The sequence below is a fragment of the Cottoperca gobio genome, unplaced genomic scaffold, assembly GCF_900634415.1.
Source record: "Cottoperca gobio unplaced genomic scaffold, fCotGob3.1 fCotGob3_230arrow_ctg1, whole genome shotgun sequence".
Taxonomy (NCBI): domain Eukaryota; kingdom Metazoa; phylum Chordata; class Actinopteri; order Perciformes; family Bovichtidae; genus Cottoperca; species Cottoperca gobio.
Window position 1 is genome coordinate 63449 of NW_021166859.1, and position 13221 is coordinate 76669.

The 13221-nt window shown below is 31.8% G+C and overlaps 1 protein-coding gene across 1 annotated transcript; it reads right to left on the reverse strand.

Annotated features, from left to right (window-relative positions):
* Nucleotides 1–282: 282 nt before the first annotated feature.
* Nucleotides 283–12829, reverse strand: f2 (coagulation factor II (thrombin)). The gene is made up of 15 exons (XM_029426713.1): nt 12763–12829; nt 11410–11490; nt 8154–8233; nt 8024–8048; nt 6370–6435; nt 6156–6264; nt 4520–4656; nt 3928–4221; nt 3741–3851; nt 3295–3421; nt 2220–2387; nt 1612–1785; nt 1358–1536; nt 731–801; nt 283–471 (listed from the first exon to the last, which is right to left on the reverse strand). Exons 1-15 carry the CDS (start codon nt 12827–12829, stop codon nt 328–330), a joined length of 1833 nt encoding a protein of 610 aa, XP_029282573.1. The 3' UTR covers nt 283–327.
* Nucleotides 12830–13221: the final 392 nt, after the last annotated feature.

Genomic DNA, 13221 nt, shown 5'->3' on the forward strand with positions numbered 1-13221 from the left:
TGAAGTAAAAGATTTAACTCTGGAAGTGGAAAATAATGTTATTATATAATTTAATGCAGTTGTTTGACGCAGACATTTGGCACCTCCAGGGTTCCTTTAATACACTTACTATTAAACTTAATGCTTAAGTCAGTCCTCGAAAATAATTTAATTACATTTAAAATGAATATTTGGTGTTGATCAGGACAGATCTTTTGGAAAACATTAAGATATTTTTAAGGATGTTTTTGTTCTCTCAGCACAATAAAGACCAGAAGTAGGATGTGGACAAACTTTATTAGCATTAGCGTTAGCATCCTGCTTTAACAGGCAGAACAGGAAAGGTGTCTATGTTCCCGTTTGTTCGATGACTTTCCTCATCCACCTGCTCATCCGGAACAGGTGGGTGTAGAAGCCGTACTTTCCGTCTCGGTCGCAGCCCTCGCCCCACGACACGATGCCCATCTGATACCAGCGGTTATCTGCCGGGTACTGCACACAAGAACACATTCAAATATCTCATAAATCGATTATAGTTTAGTGTTAGGACAGAGAAATATTCAGCAACGACTTTAATAACGATAATTCCCTTCTATCTCAAGCAAAAATTACAATTTGCTGCTTTTCTTATGAGATATTGTATTGTAAGACATTGTATGGAGGACTGAAGCTGCCATATAATAAAGAAAAAGCATCAATTATCAAACACATGTGCACGTTCATTTGAAAATAAGTAGAAAAATACTCTCACCTTCATCACAAACGGTCCACCACTGTCTCCCTCACAGGCGTCTCCACGTTGGGCGTCCTCTGGTTTATAACCTGCCAATAGATACATATACAATGTATGTATAGAACTTTGAATTAATTATTAACATATTAATAAGAAATATATAAATATCCACTTGCATAAACATAATTTTAAATAATATGAATAAACCAATAAAATATAATAAACCAAAGAAAATTAAAATATAAATCAAAAAATTTAATATATGTAATGAAATCAAAAAGTAGATATATAAATAAATTAATTGATTTAAGTAAATAATTAATATATACATTTATATAAAAAATGTATAACAGTTGATATGAAATCCTATAATAGGAATAAAATTCATCCTGAAGGAAACATGAACGTCAGAACCACATTTCATCACAATCCATCCAATACTTATATATATATATATAATATATATATTTCACTTAAAACCATACATTTCAACCTCATGGTGGCGCTACGTCGGTGGATCACTAAAATCAGTAGGATTCATCCTCTGGGGAACATGAATGATTCTACCAAATGTGATGCAATTCAGTTCAATAGTTGAGCCACGCTGCTTTTTCTTATTCTTATATGTAGAAATATGAACGTTACCGGCACAGAACATGTTGTCTGTGGTCTTGATGGATGTGGAGCTGCGGCAGATGTCCTGGTCCACGATTGGTAGGTGGATTTGCTGGAGGACTTTGGGTAAATTTCTTGATGAGGGGTTCCAGGTTTCCTTCAGGTTCCCCCAACCAGTCACTCGACCCTTATAGCCTTCAGTCAGCAGCCTGTCGGGGGAAAACCAAGTCAGATGACTCGTGAAACCCATTTAAAAACCTATTTTGTTTCATTGTTTGTCTTACGTCTTGGCGACCTCCTTGCTGGGCAGGCAGATTGGATGGATCTCATTGCTGAAGATGATTGGCCGCCTCAGGTGCAGCAGAGCGATGTCGCGGTTCAGATTTACCTTCCAGTTGTACTTTGGGTGGACGATGATTTCACTGATAGCCACGATCTTCTCAATGCCGCGCTCAAACCTGGAAAGTCATCATAAATATTCCTTTGTTCTACTCTAAGGCTGTGTTCACACAAAACGAGTTTGGCTGTGGCATTATTTGTGTTTATAGCCGTGGCTGAATTACTCTGGTTTACTACAGCCGTGTGAACCCGAAATAAACAGATTTTGCTGTGATTTAATTGCATTAAACGGGTAAAAAGGATGAAGAAATAACTCAATGATGATGGCGATTTGTAAAAAGTCTGACTTCATGCTTTGTCAGGTCCGTCTGCAAGACAACGAGCAAACAACTTTTAAAAAGCTGGTTTTCTGAAAGGTGTTTGGATTGATTCACATTTATTTGCGGGTTTGCATTGACTCTATATGTAATCGCACTGCGTGAAACATTTGATTCGCATTTGGTGTGAACCCAGCATAAGAAATCCATTCATAAATACAGACGGGGAGCCTTACTGGGCCCTGTTGTGTTTTCCCAGTCGGACCAGGATGTCGTTGGCGGTGAAGTTCTTATTCCAGGGCGGGTAGAGGATGCAGTGAGCAGCAGTGACGATCCATTGATCGCTGACCAGACTGGCCCCACACAGCAGCTCCTGTGGGCTGCGCTTATACAGCATCACCTGCCTGCAGACAGCAATATATCAGTTATAATCCCTGACATGAGTCAGCGTCATGAGTCCTAAACCCTGACATGAGTCAGCGTCATGAGTCCTAAACCCTGACATGAGTCAGCGTCATGAGTCCTAAACCCTGACATGAGTCAGCGTCATGAGTCCTAAACCCTGACATGAGTCAGCGTCATGAGTCCTAAACCCTGACATGAGTCAGCGTTATGAGTCCTAAACCCTGACATGAGTCAGCGTCATGAGTCTTACACCCTGACATGAGTCAGCGTCATGAGTCCTAAACCCTGACATGAGTCAGCGTTATGAGTCCTAAACCCTGACATGAGTCAGCGTTATGAGTCCTAAACCCTGACATGAGTCAGCGTTATGAGTCTTACACCCTGACATGAGTCAGCGTCATGAGTCCTAAACCCTGACATGAGTCAGCGTCATGAGTCTTACACCCTGACATGAGTCAGCGTCATGAGTCCTAAACCCTGACATGAGTCAGCGTTATGAGTCCTAAACCCTGACATGAGTCAGCGTCATGAGTCTTACACCCTGACATGAGTCAGCGTCATGAGTCCTAAACCCTGACATGAGTCAGCGTTATGAGTCCTAAACCCTGACATGAGTCAGCGTTATGAGTCCTAAACCCTGACATGAGTCAGCGTCATGAGTCCTAAACCCTGACATGAGTCAGCGTCATGAGTCCTAAACCCTGACATGAGTCAGCGTCATGAGTCCTAAACCCTGACATGAGTCAGCGCTATGTTTCTCGTCAATTGGTGGTTAATTTATGAATAAAAACTTTTGCAGATTGGTTTTCTGCAATAATCCAAAATCCAATGAAAAACACTACAAAAACACGTTTCTATTGTGTGGTTACCATGGTGACAGCTTATTGTTTAAATTGTTTTGGTTACCATGGTGCTGAGGCCACCTCAGCGTCGTCACCGCCAACGATGCGTTTCTCTGCGTACGACTCCATCAGCTCATTCTCCTTCGCATCCTTTTTATTCAGCTTCTCGAACAGGGGGCGCTCTCCGCACACTGCGGCACAACACGACCATACGGTACACAAGTTAAAGCAACAATTAGGAAACCTGTTAAAGGCATCATGTAAATATATATCAGCAGAATTAGCTGATCATGTGACCTAAATGTTCGCGACGTCACAACTTATTCTGGTATAACAGATTTGCCAGATTGGGCACATACACAATTCAGTTATCTCATTTCATTGAGAAATATTTGATTGACTTGAGTTGTATTCAATCGTCGCTAAGGATAACTTACCTTGACTTCATTATCAGTGTTAACCAGCGAGATAAATTACCTGCTTCATGAACAGTTATCTATCAGCACTCACCGCTCTCTCCTTCTCCAAAGGTTTGAGGTTTGAAAAATAATTTCTTGCCGGGCTGCATGACAGAACGCTCCCGGCCTCCAGTCTCTGAGGTAAACTCAACCAACTGATCCTCTGAGAGACAGACAGGTAGTTCATTAAGCACCAGTGTAGTATTCTGCAGTATTACGGGTACTCTTGTAGTATTTACCGCACAGATCCAGGTCGCAGTAGTCCACCGTCACATTTTCAGAAACCCGCACGTAGCACCAGGGCCCCTCAGGGTCGTTGTCGGGGTTTCGGCACTTGTTGCCCAGCAGGATGACCTCGGGGATGAACTCTTTGTCCGCGCTGAGGACCTTTGCCTCCGGCGACGACCACGGCATACAGGTGTGGCCTCCCAGGGTGACGGCCAGGTCGCCGATGTAGTCGATGCCGTAACTGGGTATACAGGCGCCGGTTTTTAATGGTTCAGGGGCCACAGTGGGCGGGACAAAGTCCTTACCTTGGAGGAAAAGAGTATTTTATTTATCTAGTACCAAGTTGTACTGATAGTATTACAGAAGCATTAGATTTGCAGATCCCACATTTTGGTACTGGAGCCGGAGCCGGGGGGGGTAACATTCACAGAACAAACTCAGAATTTATGGAATTAAAGTCATACATTTACAAACAAAACAAACGTGGACATTCTCTGAGATAAACTTGTAACTTGACTTGGCAAGAGAAAACGTTCGCTGCGGCAAAAAAGGAAAAGAGGTGTTTATTGTAGTATTTAGTTGGTAGTACGAGCAGGGACTTGCCACACGTCGGGACCTTGCAGTTCTCTTTCTGGACGGTCGGGTCTTTGGTGAAACACCAGGGTCCCTCCGCACGCATGTCGGGGTTTCGACAGAAGTTTTCCTGCAGGTTGCTGTTTGGTTCTGAAGTGTTGTACTCCCTGCAGACAGACAGGTGAGCAGATACTGACTGACTGACTGACTTACTTACGTACTTAGTTACTTACTTTGTTAGAATAGTTACTTACTTACTTGCGTACTTAGTTACTTACTTACTTACGTACTTAGTTACTTACTTACTTAGTTACTTACTTGCATACTTACTTACTTACTTACGTACTTAGTTACTTACGTACTTAGTTACTTACTTACTTGCGTACTTAGTTACTTACTTACTTACGTACTTAGTTACTTACTTACTTAGTTACTTACTTGCATACTTAGTTACTTACTTACGTACTTAGTTACTTACGTACTTAGTTACTTACGTACTTAGTTACTTACTTACTTAGTTACTTACTTGCATACTTAGTTACTTACTTACGTACTTAGTTACTTACTTACGTACTTAGTTACTTACTTACTTAGTTACTTACTTACTTAGTTACTTACTTACGTACTTAGTTACTTACTTACTTAGTTACTTACTTACGTACTTAGTTACTTACTTAGTTACTTACTTAATTACTTACTTAGTGACTTACTTACGTACTTAGTTACTTACATACTTAGTTACTTACTTACGTACTTAGTTAGTTACTTACATACTTAGTTACTTACTTACTTAGTTACTTACTTACTTAGTTACTTACTTACGTACTTAGTTACTTACTTACTTAGTTACTTACTTACTTAGTTACTTACTTACGTACTTAGTTACTTACTTAGTTACTTACTTAATTACTTACTTAGTGACTTACTTACGTACTTAGTTACTTACTTACGTACTTAGTTACTTACTTACATACTTAGTTACTTACTTACGTACTTAGTTAGTTACTTACATACTTAGTTACTTACTTACGTACTTAGTTACTTACGTAATTACTTACGTACTTACTTACGTACTTACTTAGTTACTTACATACTTAGTTACTTACTTACGTACTTAGTTACTTACGTAATTACTTACGTACTTAGTTACGTACTTAGTTACTTAGTTACTTACTTGCATACTTAGTTACTTACTTACATACTTACTTAGTTACTTACTTACGTACTTAGTTACTTACGTAATTACTTACGTACTTAGTTACGTGCTTACTTAGTTACTTACTTACGTACTTAGTTAGTTACTTACATACTTAGTTACTTACTTACGTACTTAGTTAGTTACTTACATACTTAGTTACTTACTTACGTACTTAGTTACTTACGTAATTACTTACGTACTTACTTACGTACTTACTTAGTTACTTACATACTTAGTTACTTACTTAGTTACTTACGTAATTACTTACGTACTTAGTTACGTACTTAGTTACGTACTTGCATACTTAGTTACTTACTTACGTACTTACTTAGTTACTTACGTACTTACTTAGTTACTTACTTACGTACTTAGTTACTTACGTAATTACTTACGTACTTAGTTACGTACTTAGTTACTTAGTTACTTACTTACGTACTTAGTTTGTTAGTAAGCTAAATAGTTAGTTACCTTATTATGGGATGTGGGTAGGTGTGTCTCCAGTGTTGACACTGTCTTCCTGACTGTGTGATGTTGATGTTTCCTTCATAGTTCACTCCTGTACCAGAAATACACTGACCTACACACACACACACACACACACACACACACACACACGCAGGTTGTCAGTGTATGTGTGTGTGATTTTACATTAACTGTTTACATTAACTTTATTTGTATTTACCTTCAATACACTGTCTGATAATGTTGATGTTGTCCTGTGTTCTTGTCATCTGAGATCCTTTACAGTCTGAGAGGCAGACAGGCAGGCAGGCAGGCAGACAGGCAGACAGACAGGCAGACAGGCAGACAGACAAGCAGACAGACAGGCAGACAGACAGACAGGCAGGCAGGCAGACAGACAGGCAGGCAGGCAGGCAGAGAGACAGGCAGACAGACAGACAGACAAGCAGACAGACAGACAGACAGACAGGCAGACAGACAGACAGACAGGCAGACAGACAGGCAGACAGACAGGCAGGCAGGCAGGCAGACAGAGAGACAGACAGGCAGGCAGGCAGAGAGACAGACAGGCAGGCAGAGAGACAGACAGACAGGCAGACAGACAGGCAGACAGACAGACAGGCAGGCAGGCAGGCAGACAGACAGACAGGCAGACAGACAGAGAGAGACAGAGAGACAGACAGGCAGACAGGCAGACAGACAGACAGACAGAGAGAGACAGACAGACAGGCAGACAGACAGACAGACAGAGAGAGACAGACAGACAAACAGGTCGTTAGATGGTTGTGTACATGTGATCTGTTTTGGACTTTGTTCATGTTTGCAGTACAGAAAACTTCTGATTAAACTTCAGATTTGAAGTAAATAACTTTTAAAGCTTTAACGCACACTATGTTATGCTTTGGATAAATGAAAGTATATTTATAATATTAATAATAATAGAAAACATAAATACACTTGTGAATAAACTAATAAATACATGTTATATATGTAGCGTTTCATTAAATGTTTGACTAAGCATTAAATAACTTTATTACATTATATCACTAGTTATATATTTATATAGCATTAAATAACCTTATTACATTATATCACTAGTTATTATTTATATAGCATTAAATAACCTTATTACATTATATCACTAGTTATTATTTATATAGCATTAAATAACTTTATTACATTATATAACTAGTTATATATTTATATAGCATTAAATAACTTTATTACATTATATAACTAGTTATATATTTATATAGCATTAAATAACTTTATTACATTATATCACTAGTTATATATTTATATAGCATTAAATAACTTTATTACATTATATAACTAGTTATATATTTATATAGCATTAAATAACTTTATTACATTATATCACTAGTTATATATTTATATAGCATTAAATAACTTTATTACATTATATAACTAGTTATATATTTATATAGCATGAAATAACTTTATTACATTATATAACTAGTTATATATTTATATAGCATTAAATAACTATTACATTATATAACTAGTTATATATTTATATAGCATTAAATAACTTTATTACATTATATCACTAGTTATATATTTATATAGCATTAAATAACCTTATTACATTATATCACTAGTTATATATTTATATAGCATTAAATAACCTTATTACATTATATCACTAGTTATTATTTATATAGCATGAAATAACTTTATTACATTATATAACTAGTTATATATTTATATAGCATTAAATAACCTTATTACATTATATAACTAGTTATATATTTATATAGCATTAAATAACTTTATTACATTATATCACTAGTTGTATATTTATATAGCATTAAATGTATATTTATTAATTATTGATATGATATATAACTCACCCAGATACTTGGTCCAGAAGACTTCCTGCAGAGGAGAGAGTTATATTATAAAGCATTACTGTTATTAGTTGTTAATAGTAGTATTAGCTCTGGTACTCTGAGGAGACCATGACAACAAAGTGAGCCGTACGGTTTTATCTGTCTGTTCGAACACCTCTCTGGCTTCTTCATGGTCACAAATCTCCTCCACACACTCTCTCTCCAGGTTCCCTGATGTCAAACACAACATATCAATAATAATAATACACATCAATAATAATACACATTAATAATAATAATACACATCAATAATAATAATAATAATAAACATCAATAATAATAATAATACACATCAATAATAATAATACACATCAATAATAATAATACACATTAATAATAATAATACACATCAATAATAATAATACACATTAATAATAATAATAATAATAATAATACACATCAATAATAATAATAATAATAATACACATCAATAATAATAATAATAAACATCAATAATAATAATAAACATCAATAATAATAATAATAATAATAATACACATCAATAATAATAATACACATCAATAATAATAATACACATTATAATAATAATAATACACATCAATATAATAATAATAATAATAATACACATCAATAATAATAATAATAATACACATCAATAATAATAATAATAATAAACATCAATAATAATAATAATAATAATACACATCAATAATAATAATAATAAACATCAATAATAATAATAATAATAATAATACACATCAATAATAATAATAATAATAATACACATCAATAATAATAATAATAATAAACATCAATAATAATAATAATAATAATACACATCAATAATAATAATAATACACATCAATAATATAATACACATTAATAATAATAATAATAATAATAATAATAATAATACACATCAATAATAATAATAATACATATCAATAACAATAATAATACACATTAATAATAATAATAATAATAATAATAATAATACACATCAATAATAATAATAATAATACATATCAATAACAATAATAATACACATTAATAATAATAATAATAATAATAATACACATCAATAATAATAATAATAATACATATCAATAATAATAATACATATCAATAATAATAATACACATTATTAATAATAATAATACCATCAATAATAATAATAATACACATCAATAACAATAATAATACACATAATAATATACACATCAATATAATAGTACACATCATAATAATAATACACATCAATAATAATAATACACATCAATAATAATTAATACACATTAATAATAATAATAATACACATTAATAATAATAATACACATCAATAATAATAATACACATCAATAATAATAACAATACACATCAATAATAATAATAATACACATCAATAATAATAATAATAATAATACACATTAATAATAATAATAATAATAATAATAATAATACACATCAATAATAATATAATACACATCAATAATAATAATAATACACATCAATAACAATAATAATACACATAATAATAATACACATCAATAATAATAGTACACATCAATAATAATAATACACATCAATAATAATAATACACATCAATAATAATTAATACACATTAATAATAATAATATAATACACATTAATAATAATAATACACATCAATAATAATAACAATACACATCAATAATAATAATAATACACATCAATAATAATAATAATAATAATACACATTAATAATAATAATAATAATAATAATACAACATTAATAATAATAATAATAATATAATAATACACATCAATAATAATAATAATAATAATAATACACATCAATATAATAATAATACACATCAATAATAATAATAATAATAATAATACACATCAATAATAATAATAATAATAATACACATCAATAATAATATAATAATAATAATACACATCAATATAATAATAATATAATACACATTAATAATAATAATACACATCAATAATAATACACATCAATAATAATAACAATACACATCAATAATAATAATAATACACATCAATAATAATAATAATAATAATACACATCAATAATAATAATAATAATAATACACATTAATAATAATAATAATAATAATAATAATACACATTAATAATATAAATAATAATAATACACATCATAATAATAATAATACACATCAATATATAATAATAAGAATACACATCAATAATAATAATAATACACATTAATAATAAGAATAATAATAATAATAATACACATCAATAATAATAATAATAATAATAATAATACACATTAATAATAATACACATTATTAATAATAATAATAATAATAATAATAATACACATTAATAATAATAATACACATCAATAATATAATAATAATACACATCAATAATAATAATTAATAATACACATCAATAATAATAATAATAATACACATTAATAATAATAATACACATTATTAATAATAATAATAATAATAATAATAATACACATCAATAATAATAATACACATCAATAATTAGAATAATAATACACATCAATAATAATAATACACATTAACAATAATAATAATATAATAATAATACAACATTAATAATAATAATAATAATATATACACATCAAATAATAATAATAATACAACATCAAATAATAATAATAATAATAATACACATCAATAATAATAATAATAATAATAATAATACACATTAATAATAATAATACACATTAATAATAATAATAATACACATTAATAATAATAATACACATCAATAATAATAATAATAATACACATCAATAATAATAATAATACACATCAATAATAATAATACACATTAACAATAATAATAATAATAATAATACACATTATAATAATAATAATACACATCAATAATAATAATACACATCAATAATAATAATAATAATAATACACATCAATAATAATAATACACATCCATAATAATAATAATACACATTACAATAATAATAATAATAATAATAATATACACATTAATAATAATAATATACATCAATAATAATAATATACATAAATGGGTTTTCATTTTTAATAATAATCATCATTAATACAGCACAATCATTTTAATGAAACTTATTATATCTATAAAATAATATACATAAGTAATAATAATACTGTTAATTTTATAATATAATAATAATAATAATAATAATAATAATAATAATAATAATAATAATAATAGTATAAATTATGCAAATTACTTTTTATTTTATTGTTTTACACATTATAAATAATAATAATAATAATAATAATACACAGTGGTTCCCAACAAGTAAAAGTCCGACATTCAAAATGTTATGTACAGAAGTATGAGCATTAACACATGTTCAGGTAACTCACCTGGTTTCATCTCCTCAAAAATGCTATTGGCCCTCCGGCTCCTGAACAACAGCTGTGAGGCCCGCTGGCTGTCGAAGAACACTACAGAACACATTATTAAACAAAAGTCCACTTTAAACTTTTTATCTTCCAGAACATCTTCTTCAGACGAGAGGAAACATGAGAACATGAGAGTGTGTGTTTGTAACTGTGTGTGTAACAGCTACATTACATAACGCCTCATGTACATATTAAACACTTGTAATATAAACTTGTGTTGATGTGAGTCATGAAGTGGGGAAGCTTCATGATATCTGTTAGTTACATGTTTGACCCTGTTCACCTGTAGTGTGTACAACATGTATGACTCTGTTCACCTGTAGTGTGTACAACATGTATGACCCTGTTCACCTGTAGTGTGTACAACATGTATGACTCTGTTCACCTGTAGTGTGTACAACATGTATGACCCTGTTCACCTGTAGTGTGTACAACATGTATGACTCTGTTCACCTGTAGTGTGTACAACATGTATGACTCTGTTCACCTGTAGTGTGTACAACATGTATGACTCTGTTCACCTGTAGTGTGTACAACATGTATGACCCTGTTCACCTGTAGTGTGTACAACATGTATGACTCTGTTCACCTGTAGTGTGTACAACATGTATGACTCTGTTCACCTGTAGTGTGTACAACATGTATGACTCTGTTCACCTGTAGTGTGTACAACATGTATGACTCTGTTCACCTGTAGTGTGTACAACATGTATGAATGTTACAATACATATCTTTAAAGGAGCTTTTCTCTAAAGGAGCTTTTTCTCACACTCTTCAGCAGAAGTCTCCACTTCAGCAGCACTTACATACACCAAACTTTCCACTTTCATTCCTCTCTATATTCTGAAGCTTTGTGCAGAGGGCTTTGTTCACATGTCACTCACAGCTCATGTTATACACGCTACACTCACTACATGCAGGAGATGGATTTGAGAAAAACGTAATAGTATTATATAGAAAGAAGTAAACAAAGAATCTTAATATTTTTAGACTGAGTCTTAATAGTTTAAGAAAAAACTTCTTATATTTTAAGTTAAAAGTCGTAATGTTTTTAGACCTAAACATTTAAATATTTAAAAAAAGTCGTAATAATTTTTAATAAAGTAATTCAAATCTCTTTAGAATATTTCCTTTATTTACATTTTAATATGAATTATTACCACTTTATTTGAACACTGCAACCACCGTCCTACAACTCACTACCAGTATTATTACTTCAGTTTGTACTTTCACGACTCCTACATCTACTACACGTACCCGCGGTATGATAACGAGTACTTTAAGAAGTATTATGAAGTATTATGAGGAGGGTACCATGTTCTGCCAGGCAGACGTGCAGCAGGATCAGCAGGAGAACAGGTTTCCATGTGGGGTCCACCATGATCCAGATCTCCAACAAGCAGAACCTCAGATCCAGCAGAGTCTGTCGTCTTCAGTCCGTCTATCTCTGTCTGTCTCTGTCTGTGGGGGGGGGGGGGGGGTTATTGACCAAAGGGTCAAAGTGTGAATCAGACTGACGAGTTTCATGTGAATCCTCAACATGTTTACTTTGACTCAACCGGCTCAGGACAACCACAAACTGCAGAAGTGGAGAGCAAACCCCCCCCCCCCCCCCACATAAGGTCAACAGCCATAGATTAAAAGTGTCTCTTTGTGGTCGTTTTGGTCTCGTTTTGTCTCTTTGTAGTCGTTTTGTCTCTTTGTGGTCATTTGGCTCTTTGTAGTCGTTTTGTCTCTTTGTGGTTGTTTTGTCTCGTTTTGTCACTTTGTGGT

Bases quoted from the DNA above. Each gene is read 5' to 3' on its own strand.
- f2 (XM_029426713.1), bottom strand. From the start codon at position 12,829: ATGGTGGACCCCACATGGAAACCTGTTCTCCTGCTGATCCTGCTGCAC. The intron at 3,852-3,927 runs GTAAATACTACA...TCTGTCTCTCAG, and splicing joins CTGCGACCTGGATCTGTGCG to AGGATCAGTTGGTTGAGTTT. The intron at 1,786-2,219 runs GTAAGGCTCCCC...ATGACTTTCCAG, and splicing joins GGAAAACACAACAGGGCCCA to GTTTGAGCGCGGCATTGAGA.